Genomic DNA, 23,539 nt, shown 5'->3' on the forward strand with positions numbered 1-23,539 from the left:
GGGTCATGCCGAGAACACCGATACCCCATTTGTCAATTTTGGCAAAATTTCCTGTCCGCCATTTTGATTCATGTTGAAAACCTACTTTTTCGAACTCCTCCTAGACCGTTGCTCAGATTTTCACCAAATTTGATTTGGATCATCTTCAGACCATGCTGGCAAAAAGTTATGGAATTTGTGTCGATACACGTAACCGTTTTCAATTAGCGTACCAACGAATTTGCTGGAAAGATGCCAAACTGCATCTGAGGCTGTATCTCTGCAAAGGTTGGAGATATTTACACAAAACTTAATATGTGACATTGTCACATCACATTGACCACGCCACATCATTTTGGTCACAGCGCCACCTATTAGTCAAGAGTAATAAACCAATCAATAACCGCTAATTATTACATTTCCAATAATGCTAATAACTTTTGATTGCATTAGCCTATTATCATGAAACATGTCTCAAAATGTTCCTTGGGACATGCCGACAACATACATACCAATTATGTCATATTAAGCAAAACTTCCTGTCCGCCATTTTGATTCATGTTGAAAACCTTTTTTTTTAAACTCATCCTCAACCGTTTGTCTGATTTTCACCAAAATTGAATCAGATCATCTTCAGACCGTGCTGACAAAAAGTTATGGATTTCGTGTCAATAGACGAAACCGTTTTTGTACAGCGCTGCTTCAGATGTCAGGCATCTTCACAAAATGAGTCTGAGGCTATATCTCTGCAAAGCTTTGTTGTAATTAAGCCAAACTTGTGTGTGCCATTGTCTAACATGGAGAATAGGCTCACAGACACTCACACACAGAAATGAAATGGTTCAACTATTATATGAATAATCAATAAGCATGATTACACACACACACACACACACACACACACACACACAGAGAAGTACATGCCCACACATTTTGTTATATGTAGATATTTGAAATAAATTATAGGTGACACACAACTCACAGAAAGACTTCTTTTCTTACATTTCTATGTCAGGTTTCATTGCATTCATATTCTGACATAATAGTAAACATTTGATATACATGTATGAATAAATGATTGAACTTTCACTCAATGTGATCTTAAATGCTTGAACAGTAATATTAAATAATAGTAATATATATTTTTCTAGATGAATCAATCATCGAGACAATGAACTGTAATGTTTTAGTCTTTAGTGAGCCCATTAGTGGTCTTCCAGTGACATCTAGTGGTCGTAAATGCAATTTATCATACAACACTGTCTCTTTAACCTTTATAACTGTTATATGTTGTCTTAATTTCATTCCAAAGAAGCATACGCAATTTATGTATAATTTCACAGTCTAGATAATAGTACTGCACTGATTTTAAATAACCTAGATATGGCTGACAGTAAAAGAATAAAACAGAATTACAGACACACACAAACATGAAATGTTTAAACTACTATATTAATACTCAATAAGCATGCTTAAACCCACACACAGATGCACACATTTTGTTATATATATAGATAATTAAAATAAATGATGGGTGATAAAACCTATTGCAAGTCTTCTGTTTTTATGGGCTTCTATGTCATTTTTCAGGTTTCATTGCAATCATAATCTGGCATAATTATAAACATTAGATATATCTGTATGAATAAATTGGTAAACTTTGACTCAATGTGATCTGAAATGCTTGAACAGTAATATTAAATAATAGTAATATACATTTTTTCTAGATGAATCCCTCAACAAGCCCATAAACTGTAATGTTTTAGTCTTTACTGAGCTCATTAGTGGTCTTCCGGTGACATCTAGTGGTTATAATTGCAATTTTTTATTCAACACTGGGTTTTGAAGCTTTATAAATATTACAGTGTTCTTTTTTACCTAATCTCTGTTAAATTTTGCATGATTGTTTAGAAAAAATACAGATCTAATGCATGTGTGATTATATTACCCCTTTTTTTTTTGCAGTTTAATGCCATTCACAACAGAAATCTTTAGTTTTTTAGGCCATTTTAACTGTTATAGCACCAGCTATTTTCTGATCTTAATGAAACTTTGCATGCTTGGTGGGTCATCTTTCACATGTTATAACCAAGTTTCATAAAGTTTTGAGTTTTTGTTTCAGTTTTATAGGCTTTAGGTTACATGTGGCCACGGCCCTTTCCTAAATGACCTCTTATAGCTAACCAAAGGACAAAATGCAACATATTTTTGAAAATTATTGATCTAGAGAGTCCAGAGAATATTATTGCAGTGGTTTGATCAAGACTGAACAAAAATCCAGGTGACCCAAAACATTCAAATTCGTGGACCAATTTTACGAAAAAGGCTATAACTCGGGAACAAAATGAGATATCTTCACCAAACTCAGAACTCATATGCATGAACAAAAACTTTAGTCAAATTATTATTATTTTTCCATATCTGCCACTTGGTGGCGCTACAGGGTGAAAAAAAATCAAATGGCTATAACTAAGCAACCGTTGATCCAATCAACTTGAAAATTGATATGGCCCAATGTGGCACAAGTGCTCTATGAGGAATTTCACTTATCTTAAAAAACATGGCCGCCATCGGCCAAACAAATTTAAGCACCTATTTGACAAGGTTAATGGAAGTCGATCGGAACGAAACTCGGTGGGCATGTTCGACTCATTGCCCTAAAGGTCTGTAAGTATTTTGAAAGAAATTGCCCACAACATTGTCACCTCCCACAGAACACAACAAAGCGATTTGATTACAGCGCCAACTATTTTCCAAAAATGATAATGCATCATTTTACTGGAGTTTTACTGGCTGTTTCAATTACACTCTTCCAATAATTGCTTTTCTTACTCGTTGCATTTGGTCTGATGCTCCATGCCATGCTTAGCTCCTCGCTGTGGAACTTTTATTAACGATTTTCAGCCATTTCAATTACAATCATGCAATTATTAATTTCATTATTCATTGTTGCATTTGGTCTGATGCTACATATGCTTAGCTCCTGATGTTGCCGCTGGAATGCTTGGCCCCGTGATTGCTGCTTGCAGCTATATTTCTGCTTCTTCTTCTTCTTCTTCTTCTTCCGCCGCAAGTCTATGGCAGCCCATAGAACCGATTGCGGGAAAGTTGTATAATTTGGCACACTGATAGAGGACAGTCCTAACATTAACTATAGCAAATTTGAAGTCTCTATCTCCTACTCTCTAGCGCCACCACTTGTCCAAACTTTCAATGTTTATATGCTAATAACTTTTGAATCGTAAGCCAGAAAATGGAAATTCTTTTTTCCTCTAAATCCTTGGCTCATGCCAAGTCGAATGAACCCCAAAATTCAAAAATCGCAAGGTTTAGTTTTTTCGCTATTTTCAATTATTCGAAAAACCTACTTTTTCGAACTTGTCCTAGACGGTTAGTCCGATTGCCACGAAAATTGTCTCAGATGATCTTCAGACCAGGCCGGCAAAAAGTTATGGAATTCAAGTTGATTCGTCCAACCGTTGTCGAATGACACGTAAACAAATTTGACGAAAAGCATGCAAAAATGCACGTGAGGCTATATCTCGGCAACGTTTTGTCATATTGAGACCAAACTTGGTTTGTGTTATAACAAGCATGAACTGAGACTACCTGCAGTGTTTCGACACAGCGCCACCTAGTGGCCAGGAGATATGAAAAATGCATATTTTGGCTTATAACTTCTGAATGGTTTGGCCAAAAATCACAAAACTCTTTAGATACAGTGAGTCATGTCGAGTCGAATGATATCCAATTTTCCTGTGTCGGCCATTTTAGGCGTCGGCCATTTTGAATTATGTTTTAAAATGCTTTATTTTTTGAACAGCAGCATCGTATCGTTTCACAAATAATCACAAAAATATTCGGCTCCATGCCCTGAAGGTACTCAAAAGTTTGGTGGCAGCGCCACCTTGTGGCCAATAGTTATAACGAAATATCACATAAATGCTAATAACTTTTGAATAAATTAGATTATTAAAATTAGAATGGTCTCACTATATTCTGTGGGTCATGCCGAGAGCATAGATACCAATTATGTGAAAATTGGCCATACTTCCTGTCCGCCATTTTGATTAATGTTGAAAACTTACTTTTTCGAACTCCTAGACCGTTTGTCCGATTTTCACCAAATTTGACGTGGATCAGCTTCAGACCATACTGACAAAAAGTTATGGATTTCGTATCGATATACCAAACGGTTCTCATTTAGCGCATCTACGAATTTGCTAATAATGAAATGCTAATAACTTTTTAATGCATTAGCCTTTTGCAACGAAACTGGTCTCAAAATATTCCCTGGCTTATGCCGAAAACATAGATACCAAATATGCCAGATTAAGCTGAACTTCCGGTCCGCCATTTTGATTTATGTTGAAAACCTACTTTTTCAAACTCCTCATCAGCCGTTAGTCCAACTTTCACTTTTCCATTTTCAATAGTCTTAATTTTGCCAATTCGATTGCACCCTATGACGTCATTTTCCATCATATAAATATGGCCGCCATTTTGAATTTTTTGAAAAACCTACTTTTTGGATCTCGTCCTAGACGGTTTGTCCAATTCACACGAAAATTGAACCAGATCATCTTCAGCCAGTGCTGACCAAAAGTTATGCAAATCAAATTGATTCGTTAAACCGTTTTCGATAAACGCTCAAACAAATTTTACGTAACGCTTCCAAAAACAGTCGTAAGGCTGTATCTCTGCAACGATTTATCGTATTCAGACCAAACCTGGTACATGTCATAACAAGCATAACCTGAGGCTACTTTGCTGCGTTTCGGTGCAGCGCCACCTACTGGTCCGGAGATATGAAAAATTGCTATTTTTGCTTATAACTTCTAAACAGTTTGTCCAAAAACTGGACCGCCATTTTGATTTATGTTGAAAACCTACTTTTTCGAACTCCCCCTAGACCGTTAGTCCGATTTTCGAAATTTGACGTGGATCATCTTCAGACCATGCTGGCAAAAAGTTATGGATTTCGTATCGATATACAAAACGGTTCTTATTTTGCGAATCAACGAATTTGCTGGAAGGGTGCCAAAATGCATTTGAGCCTGTATCTCTGCAACGCTTTGACATATTTGCACCAAACTTTGTATGTGTCATCGCCACCTCACACTGACCACGCCACATAAATTTGGTGACAGCGCCACCTATTGGTCAAGAGTAATAAACCATTAATTAACCATGAATAATTACACTTTTAAAAATGCTAATAACTTTTTATTGCATTAGCCTATTTGAATGAAACTGGGCTCAAAATATTCCCTGGCTCATGCCGATAACATAGATACCAAATATGCCAGAATAAGCTGAACTTCCGGTCCGCCATTTTGATTTATGTTGAAAACCTACTTTTTCGAACTCCTCATCAACCGTAGGTTCGATTTTCACCACATTCGAATCAAATGATCTTCAGTCTGTGCTGACACAAAGTTATGGATTTTGTGTCGATAGACAAAACCGTTTTTGCATACCAAAGTGACGAATTTGAGGCACAATGAAAAAATGACACTAGAGGCTGCATCTCTGGAATGCTTTGGAATATTAACACAAATCTTTTTGTGTGTCATTGAAAAGTAACACAAAGTACACCAAATTGATTTTATAACAGTGCCACCTATTGGTCAAACTTGATAAGCCAATAATCATGCTCCTAGAGGTGGTATTTTTAGATTTTTTAGCCATTTCAATCATAATAATCTTTAAATTGCTGTTATTGCTCATTAATATATTTGGTGTGATGCTTCATGCTATGCTTAGCTCCTACATTTGCCGTTGGAGTGCTTGGCCCCGTAATTGCTGCTTGCAGCTATATTTATTATGATTTATTTATTTATTTTTTTGCTCTTATGAAGTATTCTAATTTGTTGAGATTGTGATTTTGGTGAGTTTTTATTAAATGTGAGCCTTAATCATCACAATGAAAAGACCCAAAACTTAAACTACTTCAGTCTGTGCGCATTGAATTTATTTAATACACAAGTTTCACAATTTGAATTGAATTACTGAAATGAACTTTTTCACGACATTCTAATTAATTGAAGCACCTGTACTTGTACAGTGACAAAGATATTCTTTTCAATTAGCTCATGCTCTCTGTATCTAACAAGCCATTGTTCAGTCATAAATTCAATATAATAATTAAAATAAAATGACTGTCAAAGATATGAGTTTTAGTTAGGAAATGTTGAGATTTTGTTTGTTTGTTTTACCATTGCTGCCCGGATCTTTTCAATTTCCAACCGCATTTCCAGATGTTGAAACTTCTTTTCAGTTTCTCAAATTCTTCATGTGTGTTCACTTCATAAATTAATATGGAATAACCTTTTGTCAAATCTGTTTGTTCCATCGTTTGCTCTTTTGCCTCTTCTTGCTCAGTTTAAAAATTGCCTGCATTTATAAATACCTACAAATGATAAAACTTACTCATATTATATATTGCAATTAAACACAGATGATATTTACAAGACCAAGTAGTCATCTCCTTTATTGTTTTTTTTGTTTGCCCGCTGCTCTCCGACAGGTAAACTCGGTGCTCTCTCATGTTAAAACTAAATTCAAAACACAACAAAGATTTCTGCTAACTCTCATGTCTTGGGTTACAAGTAGTTAAATAATTAAAATCTGAAATATACCTAATTTAAACTTGCAGTTGATAAGAAGCTGAAAAGGCTACTTTGTTCATAATATTTTCATCGCTGGACTGATATAGGATATAAGTCTATAGCCAAACTGCTAAATTAGAGATTGCCTCGATTTCGCCAGGTGAACTAAAAGTAGACTACATAATGAAATTATGCTTATATCTTTGTAGATATTATTGACACTGTGAGCATGATGGGATCATCTCAAGTGCTGCTTGTTGAAAAACTACAGTGAATCAGGTTTGACCAGTGTTGGTGAAAATTACTTTTAAAAGTAATGCATTACTCCCTAAAAATGTTACTAATTATGTTACATAGTTACTTTTTATGGAAAGTAATCCGTTACATTACTTTGGTGTTACTTTCAGGTTACTTTTGAGCAGGGCTTGATTGTTTTAATATTAGAAGTTATATTTATAGCAAATGTGAAAGCCCTTTCACACCAAAAAGTGTGATGAATAAACCTCAGTCTGAATGAAAACAGTAGAACGCAAGAGACGAAAGTTCAACAGTCTTCAGCATTAAGAAAAGTTATTTTATCTAAAGTCATTTTTGCTTATTAGTATGGTTGAACTGGATCATCAAAGGTCAGCAGCAAAGACACTGGTAACTAAAATGGGATTAGATAAATTTTTGTTATTTAACATTTAATTATTGCAGGTTTGATTTTGATGAATGCCAAATCATGAATTAATGTCTCCTCTGACCAGACGAAACCAGCAGTTTCACTTTGCAGCTACACTTGTATTTTGTTTGGATACACTTCAAGGTGTCACTGTGACCTCAAAGCCTACCCCTCTCCTGCTCTGGCTCAGTTATGGTCCTCCTCATTACCCTAATGTATGTACTAGGAAATGTAGAAATAAATGTAGAAATTTTAATGAATATGTAAATAAATGCTTAAATGTAGAAAAAAAAAATGTAGAAATGTGTGTTTGTGTTTGAAATGGAGTTGCCTACTTAATGGCATTTCAGGGAAATAATATGAAACAAAAAAGAAAAATGCCAACAATAAAGTTTTGTACTTAATAAAGCAACTCAAATATTTTAACACACATCTGTTATATAAGGATTCTGTGGACTCTTGTTTTAGGAAGCAGCTTATGCCTGTTATAGGCCCCTAGAGCTGCACAAGTTTAGATCCAACAGTGATTAAAGTGAATCCAGACAGATCTCAGGAACAGCCTTTAGAAGTACTTTAGAAGTAAGATCCACTGAAGTGATATTTATCCTGCTGTCCCCAATTTTAGGGTGCACTGAAGGCATGTGGAAAGGTGCCACTGCTAGACACCTTCACCAACGCTGCTGTGGTCAAAGTAGCTCCTGATAAACCACTAGAGGGGGTTAGACTAGCTTCTTTGCAGGTATTTTGTTCAGATTGCTTGCTGTCAAATACAGACCGCATTTTCAAATGTACATCGTCAGCCTGTTTGGTATTCTGCATTGTATGTATAATTTAACAAAATTAATTTAATTTTATAACATAATCACATTTTATGTTTTGAATACAGGCCAGAAAAACATTACTTGTTCCAACCCCTCGGCTAAAAACTGGATTATTTAACAGGATAGTTACACCAAAAGGTGCAACCAAAAAAGAACTTTGTGTTTGTTCTACGTCTCAGGTGAAGTTATCTGTATTCAGATGATGGGTTGTGCGTCTGCAGTCCTTTACATCTGTTTGAGTTTAAATTCTTTGTGCTTAAGGGTGTTAAAGAGATGAGTGTCCCAGTCGGTTTAGATGACAAGGTTCAGGTGGATCTGGTCGTAGTTGGATCAGTGGCTGTATCTAATAAAGGTAAGTTCTACATCTTAAGATAACTTGAGAATTGCATCTTCTCTTAATGAATTGATGCTATTTAATGTCTATAGGCTACAGAATTGGAAAAGGTGAAGGTTTTGCGGACCTGGAATATGCTATGATGGCATGCATGGGAGCTGTTTGCGAATCCACGGTGGTAGTCACCATTGTTCATGATTGCCAGGTTAGTAATATGTTATGTAATAACTCTCCGGTTTTACTCATAGTGGTGAATCCAATGAAAAATGTCAAGTATTAAACCTTTAAATGATAATTAATAAATAATTAATATTAAAGAATATGTATAACTCCTAAAAGATCTCGAAGTTTACCAGAAAAGCTTAGGATTTACTTTAAAGTGTTGTAAGATAAAGATTGAAGTCTTTTTGTGGATTTGATTAAACCTTTGTCCCACTACAACGGTTTCAGATTTATAGTTTGAGATAAACATTGTAATAATTCCCAATTTTACTGTTAAACCAAAGCAGACTAAACTATTTCTTAAGTTTTTATGATTAAAATGGATTTATGTTTGAAATACATTGTTGAAATAAGAAGGTATTAATGATAGATAGATAGATTTTTTTTATAAAGTGTTGTCGTGCTGAGGCTAATTCGTGCTTCCATATATTTGCTCTGGATGGTTACTTGGGTGGGCATAGCAGTTGTTTGGCTAATTTACCGAATTGTGCCTGCCTGAATGAAAATAGAGCCGACCACCATATCTCTACACTGTTACATTTACATTGAATCATTTAGCAGATTCTTTTATCCAAAATGACTTACAAATGAGAACAATAGAAACAATCAGACCAACAAGAGAACAACAACAGTATACAAGTGCCATGACAAGTCTCAGTTAGTCTAGTACAGAACACGTAGCCAGGTTGTTGTTGTTGTTTTTTCTAAAGAATATGGTAGACATAAGTGCTGACGAAAAATGTCCTTAGATGATTTTTGAAAATGAGTAAAGACTCATTCGAATTGAGATTGGGATGTCATTCCACCAGCTGGGCACAGTCCAGGAAAAGATCCTTGAGAGTGATTTTAAACCTCTTTCACTTGCATTCTGGATTAGTTGCAGAGATTCGATAGTACATGCAGAAATGCCTGCCAGGAGAGCATTAAAATAGTCCAATCTGGAGAGAACAAGAGCTTGGACAAGAAGTTGGGTGGCTTGCTCTGACAGGGAGGGTCTAATCTTCCTAATGTTGCATAAGGCAAATCTGCAGGACCGTGTCATTGTAGCAATATGGTCTGTGAAGCCTAACTGATGATCCATCACAACTCCTAGGTTTCTGGCTGTCCTGGAAGGAGTTATGGTTGACGAACCCAACTGTATAGAGAAGTTGTGATGAAATGATGGGTTAGCTGGAACCACCAGAAGTTCTGTCTAAGTAATGTTGAGCTGAAGGTGATGGTCATCCATCCAGCTAGAAATGTCACTCAGACAGGCTGAAATGCTAGCAACTACCGTCGGGTCATCGGGTTGGAATGAGAAGGAGATTTGAGTGTCATCAGCATAGCGGTGATAAGAAAAGCCATGCTTCTGAATGACAGATCCTAATAATGTCATGTAGATGGAGAATAGAAGTGGTGAAGTACTGAACCTTGACGACCCCAGTAGCAAGTTGTTGTGACTTAGAAACTTCACCCCTCCAAGACACCCTGAAGGATCTATCAGAGTGGTAGGAGTTAAACCACAGGAGTGTGCTTCCAGAGATGTCCATCTTTCTGAGGTTGGACAGGAGAATCTGGTGATTAACGGTGTCAAAAGCAGCAGACAGGTCCAGCAAGATGAGTACTGAGGATTTTGAAGCTGCTCTTGCCAGTTGCAGGGCTTCAGTAACCGAGAGCATAGCAGTCTCAGTTGAGTCGTTGCTTTTGAAGCCAGATTGGTTGCTGTCCAGGAGGTTGTTCTGTACAAGGAATATAGAGAGCTGGTTGAACACTGCTCGCTCAAGTGTCTTGCAATGAATTGAAGAAGGGATACTAGTCTGTAGTTCTCTAGAAGTGCTGGATTTAGAGATGGTTTCTTAAGCAGTGGGCTTACCCGAGCCTGCTTAAATGCTTAGGGAAATGTTCCAGAGTGAAGAGAGGAGTTGATAATGTGAGTAAGTGAAGGTATGACTGAAGAAGAAATCGCTTGGAGGCAAGTGGGGAATGGATCAATTGGAGAAGTAGTAGGATGATTGGACAGGATAAGTTTGGAAACGTCCATCTCTGAGAGTGGAGAGAAGGAGTAGAGAGAATGTGCATTAGTCATTGTGAAGTCATCCTCAGTAAGAGGTGTGGATAATTGGTCATTGATGGTTCTTGTCTTATTTGTGAAGAAAACTGCAAAGTCATCAGCTGTAAGAGGCAATGGAGGAGGAGGTGGAGGCGGATTAAGAAGAGAATAGAAAGTTTTGAAGAGTGTCCAAGCATCACAACAGTTCTTAATTTTGGTGTGGCAGTATGATGTTTTAGCGGTGAAGACATTTGCAGAGAAAGAAGAGAGGAGAGACTGATACACACTGAGGTAGAGTTTCTTTATGCCATTTCCGCTGCAGCGATGAGTTTAGAGTGATGTCAGTTAGTTCCCCATTATCCATGCTGAAGCTGAGATGGTTCATCAGCTTATGTGAAAGTTAACGTGCCTAGCGTTTTCGACTCATAAATTACACGTCACACCCTGATGTCACGTGTCTTTACAGGACCTTTATGGGTTTTGTGTGAATGTGAGCACATATTCTGGGTAATCACTGGCAGTGTGAAAGTGCAAAATCCAGTGACCTGGGAACAAATGCCGGAACACATTACCCGTGTATTTTACAGAATTGCAGTGTGAAAGGGGCTTAAGTGGGGAAAACCTGTGTAATGTTTTGATCAGAACAGAAGTGCTGTTTTGATCCGCGACTGTGCCGCCTCACTGTCACCCAGTTGCCATGCTGTGGTGGCTCTGTTACCGGAACCAAACAATGTATAGGACTCCCTGAGCTAGACGCATCCAATGCCATATCTAGAGCCCTCACATTCTTACTGTCCTCAATTAAAATTTGGATGCATGTCTCTAATTCTGAAATCTTCTCTTTCTGCCTAACTATTTCCCTGCATTTGTCACGTGAATCCCTCATCACCGACATAAATAGATAAACTATACATCTGGCAAGCAGTGCAAATAACAATAGCAGGAGAAGCAATTACTCACCGTGCTTGATGAAAGATTCTTACCACAGTTGTTTGAACTTGTTAAAAACCGGAGAGAGATAGTATCGAGAAAGAGGAGAGAGAAAACCGTTATAGGCATGAATGGAAATGCTAATCACAAACTAACATGTGCTAATGCGATGCAGATTTTATCACTTTAAACAACAGAGTGATAGAAAGATATAAAGATATAAAGATTCTACAGCAAAACAAAGCTACAGTCACAAAACAGCAACAAGGCAAACTGGAAGCAGGAACACTGTCCAATAGCGATACCCGCAGGTCACAAAAAAAGTTGAAAAAATAATGAAAATGATAAAACACACAATACATAAAATTGTATTATTATTATTATTTTCTTTAAATTCATAAGTTTTTTTTTTTGGGGGGGGGGGGTCATAAATTTGAGACTTCAAATGGGTAAAAAATATTTTTTTAATTTTTTTTTTCATCTTCACCGTTGAAGGTATGGGAAAATTCTCTTCTGGACTAAGGGACATACAAGTGCTGGTCATATAATTACAATATCATCAACAAGTTGATTTGTTTCACTAATTCCATTCAAGAAGTGAAACTTGTATATTATATTTATTCATTACACACAGACTGATACTTCAAATGGTTATTTATTTTAATTTTGATGTTTTTAACTGACAACTAAGGAAAATCACAAATTCAATATCTCAGAAAATGAGAATATTGTGAAAAGGTTCAATATTGAAGACTCCTGGTGCCCCACTCTAATCAGTTAATTAACTCAAAACACCTGCAAAGCCTTTAAATGGTCTCTCAGTCTAGTTCTGTAAGCTACACCATCATGGGGAAGACTGCTGAATTGACAGTTGTCCAAAAGACGACCATTGACCCCTTGCACAAGGAGGGCAAGACTTAAAAGGTCATTGCAAAAGAGGCCGGCTGTTCACAGAGGTCTGTGTCCAAGCACATTAATAGAGAGGCAAAGGGAAGGAAAAGATGTGGTAGAAAAAAAGTGTACAAGCTACATGGATAAACGCAGTCTGCAGAGGATTGTTAAACAAAACCCATTCAAAAATGTGGGGGAGATTCACAAAGAGTGGACTGCATCTGGAGTCAGTGCTTCAAGAACCACTACACAAAGACATATGCAAGACATGTTTCAGCTGTCGCATTCTTTGTGTCAAGCCACTCTTGAACAACAGACAATGTCAGAAGTGCCTCACTTCAAAAAGGACTGGACTGCTGCGGAGTAGTCCAAGGTTATGTGCTCTGAAGAAAGTACATTTCGCATTTCCTTTGGATATCAGGGTCCCAGAGTCTGGAGGAAGAGAGTAGAGGCACACAATCCACATTTCTTGAGGTCCAGTGCAAAATTTCCACAGTCAGTGATGGTTTGCGGTGCCATGTCATCTGCTGGTGTTGGTCCACTGTGTTTTCTGAGGTCCAAGGTCAACACAGCCGTATACCAGGAAGTTTTAGAGCACTACATGCTTCCTGCTGCTGACCAACTGCAAGGAATGAAATGCAGATTTCATTTTCCAACAGTACTTGGCCCTGCACACAGTGCTAAAGCTTTTAATTTTTTTTTAAAGTTTTTAATTGGCCAGCAAACTCGCCTGACCTTAACCCCATAGAAAAAATATGGGTTATTGTGAAGAGGAAGATGCGATATGCCAGAGCTAACAATGCAGAAGAGCTGAAGGCCACTATAGGAGCAACCTGGGCTCTCATAACACCTGAGCAGTGCCACAGACTGATCCACTCCATGCCACGCCGCATTGCTACAGTAATTCAGTCAAAAGGAGCCCCAACAAAGTATTGAGTGCTGTACATGCTCAAACTTTTCATTTTTATACTTTTTAGCTGGCCAAGATTTCTAAAAATCATTTCTTTGTATTGGTCTTAATTTATATTCTAGTTTTCTGAGATGCTGAATTTGGGATTTCCTTAGTTGTCAGTTATAATCATCAAAATTAAAATAAGTAAACATTTGAAATATATCAGTCTGTGTATAATGAATGAATATAATATACAAGTTTCACTTTTTGAATGAAATTAATTAAATCAACTTTTTTATAATATTCAAATTATATGACCAGTACCTGTATATATTTAAAAAATTTTGCCCAATCACGTGGCGTGGATTTAATGTTGAACTGTTTTTTTGTTGTTGTTGTTTCTCTGACTGTTTTAAGTTAAAGAGACTAAAGATAGGGACTATTTGACTTGACAGTTTAAGTGTGAAAGAAACTGAGACATCATTGGATTGGGTCTTTATTGACTTTGTGAAACTTAATTGATTTACATTGTGATTTTTGTAAGTTACAAATGTCATTAAAGGGGAAGAGTAACTGAACTGATCTTACATACTTAGATACATTATAGATATATTTAGTGTGTTTAAGAGGTGCACCTGCAGGGTTTGTATTTGTTGTACAATCTGACATTTGTACACTGTGATACCGGTATATTATTGTTTTCTCTTTTTCTTTTATACAACTCTGTGTGTGTGTCTATTTATCTATCTTTATATATATATATATATATATATATATATATATATATATATATATATATATATATATATATATATAAAATGTAGAGAGAGAGAGGGGGAGAAAGAAAACACAATACTTTATTGGCTCAAGCCTTTATTTTCATGCTCCATAGTCAAACCTAACTGGTCCAAATAACATCCATAAATGCACTTACAAAAAACAATAAAATAAATAAATATAAAAATAATATATTTTTTTCATACTGAATCTGAGTTTCTGGCAACGGAGCCTGGCTACAAAGGCTCCCAGAAATGAGTAGTAGAGCGGACCATCTGCCGTAATGAGTCAGGCGTCTTTCATCCAAAATCTAATAATTCTTTGCCACAGTTTAGAACATCATCTTCAAGGTCCAATGCTGATGTGAGCACACCACTGAAAGTAACAGTGAGTGATGTGACTCCAGCTGAAGTGCAATGCTTAGTAGTTGAGCATATTATGAGAAGTGAAGAAACTCAATGTTTAATTCCTCTTGACTGACTTTAGACAGTCTCCTCCCACCTGCAGCTGATATTGTAAAGTCCTTATTCCCCTCGAAGTGATTATCTTGAGCTCCTGGACTCAGCTTTCGGTTTGGTGGAGAACGGAGATGAGCCCTTTGCAAAGTTTCTGAGCATATTTCAAAATGCTGGTGAGAAACCATTACAGTAGATCACGAGGATAGTCTCTTGCGAGTTCTCCAATGTCTGAAAGACTACGGTCTCAAGTTGTCACGGGACAAATATAACGATGATATCGGTGAGGATTCTAGGGCACATTTTGTCTGAAAACTGTGTTGAGACGGATCCTGATAAGATCAAGGCCCTAAAAACAAAAAAGTTCAACAAACTTAAAGGAACTCAGGTTCTTCATTGGTTTTGCGGTGTATTACAGGAGATTTATAATAGACTTTTCTAAAATAGTAAAACCCCTTAACAATCTCACCTATGGATGCTCTCTGCTTTGCAAATTGACGAAGACTTGAGAGATGAATGGTCAATACTTTAACCCAAGAGAGACATTCAAACAGCGATGGAAAGCTACTTGTCAGCATGCTTTTGATGAAATCATTGACAAACTTACATATGCTCCTATCTTAGGCTTTGCAAATCCTAAACTCCTGTTCATTTTGCACACGGATGCAAACACAACGGGTTTAGGAGTGGCAGTATACCAGGAAGAGGAAGAAAAGATTAGGGGTTTGTCATTCAATGAGAACTCAAATTTCTTGCTTTAAAGTGGGCTGTGACTGAAAAGTTCCACAATTACCTTTTATGGAAGTCAGTTCACAGTATCGGGCAGGAAAACTTAAACTTGATGATGATGTCTTATCTAGACATTCTCATGAAGTGAACAAAGATGCTGTATCAAGAAAGAAACAAGAGAGGATAGATAAGTTCTTGACCTTACATCTTGAAAATCCAAGAAACCACAAGGTTGTGATTTTGAGTCACATACTATAAAAGAGCTGTGTGCCCTCTCTGGAATCAAAAAGAGAAACCACACCCTATCATCCACATGTTAATCCCGTGGAAAGATTTAACAATGCACTTTTGAACATGTTAGGTAGCATGAATGATGAACAAAAAGTTCACTGGCATGACTTCGATAAGCCTATCGCTCATGTGTTTAATTGCATAAAAAAATTAAGTAACAGGGTAAAGCTCTTAAGAATTAATGTTCATAAGCCAGCCTCACCTCCCCATCGACCTAGCTTTTAGTCTCCCTACCATCAGAAAGTGTCTTACCCATTCCCAATATGTATCAAAACTTAAAAAGCACCTTGAGGAGAGCTATCAAATTTCCACCATCAATGCACTCAAGAATGCTGAAAGAAACAAGATAATGTTTGACAGACTTGTTGTTGATTCTACTTTGGAAGTTGGCGATCAAGTTTTAGTTAGACAGGTCAGAAATTTCCTGTCAGATCCTTTACATGTTCTCACCGCGACACAACGCGAAGCATGTATTCGGCTCCCGCGGGAGCTAGACTCGCTCCAACCACTTGCAAGATTATCACCGAAATCAAGTGTGAGCAAAAACTGCTGCCGCATATGTATTGCTATTCCCACGAGAGGCGAACTCATGCAAATGTTGCTACAAACTCTGGTAAATAGTGAAATACATCCCCTCTGAGTCTTGCAAATGCATCACAATGAGCGCAGCAGAGCACATCCAACTCCCTCGAGAGCTGAACGCTTGCGATTGCTCTTCACTACATACAGAAAACCGTATGCGAGCCGTGTGAACTGCAGGTGTCAGAGCAAAGCCTCTGGTGAGAAACATTCATTCCTAAACACTGTACGCTTCAAACAAAACAGTCAATGAAGACGAAGGAGAGGATGACGTGTTCTCCTGTTGCTTATAATCTCTCTCTCTCTCTCTCTCTCTCTCTCTCTCTCTCTCTCTCTATATATATATATATATATATATATATATATATATATATATATATATATATATATCTATATATATATATATATCTATATATATATATATAGATATATATATATATATATAGATATATATAGATAATATTCTTCTGACTTCCATTTTTCTGCACTTACACTTTTGGCACGTTGTTTTCGCTCAAATACGGTCAAAATTACTGCAAGCCTGTGAACAGTGATTTGCAAACATGGACAGTGATTTTTTTTTTTTTTCATCACATGCACAATTATATACAGCATTTATAACCAGTAGTGAAATGTGAGTCAGGTCTGCTCCTTTGACAGTGCAATTATTAAAGAAAACAACACAGATTAAAATATACATAAATATAGCTATTAAAGAATTAAACAAAAGTAAACAATAAAAATATAAGAATAAAATATAAAAAATGTATATTGTAGAATTAAATTTGAACGCAAAATAATGTTCATGAAAGTAAACCGTAATCTTAAATATTAAGATACACAGGAATGTACAAGAGGCAAATGTGCAGTGTGTCATATGTGTCTATGTGAGGTAGTGAATGATGAATATCTTACTGATGATAATGTGAATATTAAGTGGAGACATGTAGATGTTAAGAGGCTGGTTTTGAGTTTAGGAGCCTGATGGTCTGGGGGAATAAACTCCTGAGTCTCTCTGTTTTTGCCATCAGGTTACAAAAGCGCTTACCAGATGGCAGCAAAGGTAAAAGATGGTTACTGGGGTGGATAGAGTCCTTGATGATTTTACAGCGTTTGAGGTATATGTCCTGCAGAGAGGGGAAAGCAGACCTGGAGATGCGCTAAGCTAAGCGCACAACTTTCTGCAGGCCTTTGCGGTCTTGACTGGAGCTGTTCCCATACCACACTGAGATGCACACAGAGTCAATACACTTTCTATAGCCCCTGAATAGAACGCTATCAGGATTGCTGGTGAGACCATGAATTTCCTCAGCTGTCGCAGATGGTACAGTCTTTGCCTGGCTTTATTAACTTGTGTTTGAATGTGTGTAGTCCAAGTCAAGTCCTCTTAGATGTTTACACCAAGGTACTTGAAGCTGCTCACCCCTCTCCTCAGGTGTCCCACTGATCATAAGAGGTGTATAGGGCTGCTTTTGTCTCTTCCTGAAGTCCACAATCAGTTTCTTTAGTTTTGCTAACACATTCAGAGAGAGACAGTTGTCCTGGCACCATGATGTTAATTTCTCAACCTCATCCAAGTATGATGTCTTATTAGTGTTGTGAATGAGGCCCAGAACCACAGTATCATCAGCAAATATGATTATAGATGTGGAGCTGTGCGAAGAATTTTTTTTCTTTATGCTTGAAATGCAATTTACACCTTTACAAAGCTTATCTTCCAAATGCAAATTTAATTTACGCTTACAGTTTTATATAAACTTCCACAACACCTTCCCTGCGAATGCAAATCTATTTGGCATTAAATTACGTTCATGTAGAGTGATTTTTGATGCTTTCGACGACGGCGGTGTGAATGCACAGTTACTGTTTCCATGGCGACGCGTCAGGCTTGTCACATGACACACTGCTTCTACAATAACACTGTATGACGGATGGATCACTTATTTCGTTTTTGCTTTTTTTTTATATTCACAAACTTGCATACAGTGTCATGAACAATCTGATATTCTGATTCATAAATGTGTAAATAAGTGTGTTTTGTCATTTAAAAACCTTTCTAAATGATCTTGATTGAGATCTGTAATGCGAGACTGGAGCTGCCATTTGTGCATGATGCAGTGATAACAAGCATGACCTGAGGCTACATGCTGCGTTTTGGTGCAGCGCCTCCTACTGGTCTGGAGATATGAAAAATTGCTATTTTTGCTTATAACTTCTAAACAGTTTGTCCAAAAATCATTGGTCTTGTTAGATTCAGGGCAACATGCCGAGTCGACTGATATCCAATTTTACCATTTCGGCCATTTTGACTGTCGGCCATTTTGAATTTTGTGCTAAAATGCTGTATTTTTAGAACGCATCAACGGATTTTTACGAAACATGGTATGGGTCATCAGCACAATGTCCTGAAGGTGTGTGAGAAGTTTCTAAACAGCGCCAACTAGTGGTGATCATCTTTTTTAAAATGCTTATAACTTTGGGTGTGGTCGACTTATTTTCACGAGACTCATCGAATTAGACTCCTGAAACCTTACCGAGTCCTACGATACCAAGCATGCTAGGTTTCGCCTTAAGGTTTGTGTAGCGTTGTGATTTAGCGCTTAAAAAACATTTGGCTATATCTTCGAAACCGCTTGTCTGATCGAGAAGAAACCACCGTCAGAAGTTCGGAAACATAGGTCGATAGCTAAACACCAATGCCCAAATGAAAAAATATTGATAGTAAGGGTTAGTAATATTCAATCAAAGTCAAGAGTCAGTAAATTTTTACGTGTTTTTTCATATAAATGTCTATAACTCTGACGTGAATTGAGATATTTTCACCAAAATTGACACGCATATGTATGGGCTCACTCTGATGACACACAAAAAAAATGGTGGGACTGAGTCTCTTGGTGGCGCTATAATAGAACAAAACATGAAATTCCCATTGACTTCAATGCACTTATGTTGTGCCAACAACACGATTCCCTGAAGATACTCAAAATATTTTGAAACATTATGTAAAAAAGTTACAACTAAATTTACATAAAGGCTAAAAACTTTTGAAAAGATCTGGCTATTGACATACCAAGTTTTCCTTATTTGGCTGAACTTCCTTTCCCGCCATTTTGATTGTTGAAAACCTACTTTTTCGAACTCCTCCTAGACCGTTAGTCAGATTTTCACCAAATTTGACATGGATCATCTTCAGACCATGCTGGCAAAATGTTATGGATTTTGCGTCGATATACGAAGCGGTTCTCATTTAGCGCATCAACGAATTTGCTGGAAGGGTGCCAAAATGCAATTGAGGCTGTATCTCTGCAACACTTAGACATATTTGCACCAAACTTTGTATGTGTCATCGCCACCTCACACAGACCATGCCACATAAATTTGGTAACAGCGCCACCTATTGGTCAAGAGTAATAAACCATTCATTAACCATGAATAATTACACTATAAAAAATGTCAATAACTTTTTATGGCATTAGCCTATTTGAATGAAACTGTGCTCAAATTATTCCCTGGCTTATGCCGATAACATAGATACCAAATATGCCAAAGTAAGCTGAACTTCTGGTCCGCCATTTTGATTTATGTTGAAAACTTACTTTTTAGAACTCCTCATCAACCGTAGGTCCGTTTTTCACCAAATTTGAATCAGATGATCTTCAGACTATGCTGACACATAGTTATGGATTTTGTGTTGATAGAGAAAACCGTTTTTGCATACCACAGCGACAAATTTGAGGCACAATGAAAAAATGACACTTGAGGCTGTATCTCTGGAATGCTTTGGCATATTAACACCAAACTTTGTGTGTGTGTCATTGCAAAGTCACACAAAGTACACCAAATTGCTTTTATAACAGCGCCACCTATTGGTCAAACTTGATAAGCCAAGTAATCATGCTACTAGAGGTGGTATTTATGATTTTTTTTTTTTAGCCATTTCAATTACAATAATCCTAAAATTGCTGTTATTGCTCATTAATGCATTTGGTGTGATGCTCCATGCCATGCTTAACTCCTACATTTGCCGTTGGAGTGCTTGGCCCCGTAATTGCTGCTTGCAGCTATATTTATTAGGGGCCAAGCACCGAAGGTGCGAGGCACCTTTTGTTTCCGTTGGCGTTATTAGGGGCCAAGCACTGAAGGTGCGAGACACCTATTGTTTCCGTTGGCGTTATTATTATTCTGCTTCTTCTTCTTCTTCTTCCGCCGCAAGTCTATGGCAGCCCATAGAACCGATTGCGGGAAAGTTGTATAATTTGGCACACTGATAGAGGACAGTCCCAACATTAACTATAGCAAATTTGAAGTCTCTAACTCCAACTCTCTAGCGCCACTACTTGTCCAAACATTTTTAATGTTTATATGCTAATAACTTTTGAACTGTAAGCCAGAAAATGGAATTCATTTTCCTCTGAATCCTTGGCTCAAGCCAATTCGAATGAATCCCAAAATTCAAAAATCGCAAGGTTTAGTTTTTTCGCTATTTTAAATTTTTCGAAAAACCTACTTTTTCGAACTCGTCCTAGACGGTTAGTCCGATTTTCACGAAAATAAACTCATATCATCTTCAGACCATGCTGGCAAAAAGTTATGGAATTCAAGTTGATTCGTCCAACCGTTGTCGAATGACACATGTACAAATTTGACGAAAAGCACTCAAAAATGCATGTAAGGCTATATCTCAGCAACGGTTTGGCATAATGAGACCAAACTTGGTGTGTGTTATTATAACCATGACCTGAGACTACCTGCAGTGTTTCGACCCAGCGCCAACTAGTGGTCAGGAGATATGAAAAATGCATATTTTGGCTTATAACTTCTGAATGGCTTGGTCAAAAATCACAAAACTGGTCTCTTTAGATTCAGTGCATCATGTTGAGTCAAATGATATAACATTTTCCCGTGTCGGCCATTTTAGGCGTCGGCCATTTTGAATTATGTTTTAAAATGCTGTATTTTTTGAACGCAGCATCGTATCGTTACGAAAATAATTACAAAAATATTCGGCTCCATGCCCTGAAGGCACTCAAAAAGTTTGGTGGCAGCGCCACCTTGTGGCCAAGAGTTATAATGAAATATCACATAAATGCTAATAACTTTTGAATAAATTAGACTATTAAAATTAAAATGGTCTCCCTATATTCTGTGGGTCATGCCGAGAGCATTGATACCAATTATGCGAAAATTGGCCATAGATCTGGCTATTGACATGACGCTGATCTTAATAGATTCCTTGGGTCAAGCCGAGAACATAGATACCAAGTTTTCCTTATTTGGCTGAACTTCCTGTCCGCCATTTTGATTAATGTTGAAAACCTACTTTTTCAAACTCCTCATGAACCGTAGGTCCGATTTTCACCAAATTTGAATCAGATGATCTTCAGACTATGCTGACACAAAGTTATAGATTTTGTGTCGATAGACAAAACCGTTTTTGCATACCAAAGCGACGAATTTGAGGCACAATGACAAAATGAAACTTGAGGCTGTATCTCTGGAATGCTTAGGCATATTAACACCAAACTTTGTGTGTGTCATTGAAAAGTCAAACCGAGTGCACCAAATTAATTTTATAACAGCGCCACCTATTGGTCAAACTTGATAAGCCAAGTAATCATGCAGCTAGAGGTGGTATTTATATATTTTTTTATCCATTTCAATTACAATAATCCTAAAATTGCTGTTATTGCTCATTAATGCGTTTGGTGTGATGCTCCAGGCCATGCTTAGCTCATACATTTGCCGTTGGAGTGCTTGGCCCCGTAATTGCTGCTTGCAGCTATATTTCTTCTTTTTCTTTTCCGTAATGAAGCACATTTTTGAGGGCCTAAACATGCTCCAAAACTCACGAAACTTTGCACACGCATCAGGACTGGCGAAAATTTACATCTGATATAGGTTTCAGAAGTGGGTGTGGCAAAATGGTTCGATAGCACCAACTGTTAAATTTCAATGGAGTGCATCTCGAGCTGTGTTTCACGTACATTCATGAAAATCGGTACACACATGTAACACACCATTACCTACAAAAAAGTATCTTGGTACAAAATCCAAAACCCAACAGGAAGTAAGTTATTTTGAATTTCCTGTATGATTTTTGTGCAGTTTTTTCCATTTTCATGTCTCGTACTTTGACAAACTCCTCCTACAGTTTTAATCAGATTATCTTAAAATTTGGTGAGGGTCATCATAAGATCATTGTGATGTTAAATTGCGAAGGTTTTGAGTTTTCGTCAAGGGGTGTGTCCCTGGCGGCATGACAAATTTGATGTTTCGCCGTGAAACAGAAAGTTGCTGTAACTCAGGCATGCAATGTCCGATCTTCCCCAAACTTCACACAAGTGATAGGTGTTTTGTCCTGAACAAACACCCATGACCAAATTCAGTTATAGTCATAGCGCCATCTGCTGGTAACAGGAAGTGACAAGGTTAACACTGTTATGGACTCCAAGGAACATATTAAAAAGCATCAACAAGTGTTAAATAGGCTGGCAACATACTAGATACATACTAATACATGCTAGCAACACTTAGCTAAGTGTTAAAGCTTTCTACTAAGGCAGTGAAAAAGGAAGTGTCTGTAACTCAGGCAAGCAATATCCGATCTTCAAACTTCCAAACTTCACACGTGTGATAGGTGTTCTGTTCTGAACAAACACCCATGACCAAATTCAGTTATAGTCATAGTGCCACCTGCTGGTAACAGGAAGTGACAAGGTTAACACTGTTATGGTCTCCTAGGGACAAATTAAAACGTGTCAAAAAGAGTTAAATAGGCTGGCAAAATTCTAGAAACATAATAACACATGCTATCAACATTTAGCTAAGTGTCAAAGAATGCAACTAATGCATTGAATAAGGAAGTTGCTGTAACTAAGGCAAGCAATGTTCAATCTTCCCCAAACTTCACATGTGTGATAGGTGTTCGGTTCCGGACAAACACCCATGACCAAATTCAGTTACAGTCATAGCGTCACCTGCTGGTAACAGGAAGTGACAAGGTTAACACTGTTATGAACTCCTAAGAATAAATTAAAAAGTGTCAAAAAGTGTTAAATAGGCTGGCAACATGCTAGAAACATAATAAAACATGCTAGCAACACTTAGCTAAGTGTTAAAGCATACAATTATGGCATTGAATAAGGAATTTGTTGTAACTCAAGCTAGCAACGTCCGATCTGCCCCAAACTTCACATGTTTGACAAGAGTCCCTGTACTGAACACATCAGCATGCCCGTATTCAGTTATAGTCATAGCGCCACCTGCTGGTAACAGAAAGTGACAAGGTTAACACTGTTATGGACTCCTAGGAACATATTAAAAAGCATCAACAAG

The 23,539-nt window shown here is 37.4% G+C and overlaps 1 protein-coding gene across 1 annotated transcript in view; it reads left to right on the forward strand.

The window, feature by feature from the left end:
• Positions 1 to 7,879: 7,879 nt before the first annotated feature.
• mthfsd (methenyltetrahydrofolate synthetase domain containing) overlaps positions 7,880 to 23,539 on the forward strand; it is a gene marked incomplete at its 5' end in the record, with an annotated part of 71,342 nt that continues 55,682 nt past the window's right edge. The window contains 4 exon segments of the mRNA XM_026257460.1: positions 7,880 to 7,993; positions 8,141 to 8,254; positions 8,337 to 8,427; positions 8,502 to 8,614. Of these exon segments, the coding sequence (XP_026113245.1) occupies positions 7,880 to 7,993; positions 8,141 to 8,254; positions 8,337 to 8,427; positions 8,502 to 8,614 (432 nt within the window).

This window comes from Carassius auratus, unplaced genomic scaffold (genome assembly GCF_003368295.1).
Source record: "Carassius auratus strain Wakin unplaced genomic scaffold, ASM336829v1 scaf_tig00214324, whole genome shotgun sequence".
Classification (NCBI taxonomy): Eukaryota; Metazoa; Chordata; class Actinopteri; order Cypriniformes; family Cyprinidae; genus Carassius; species Carassius auratus.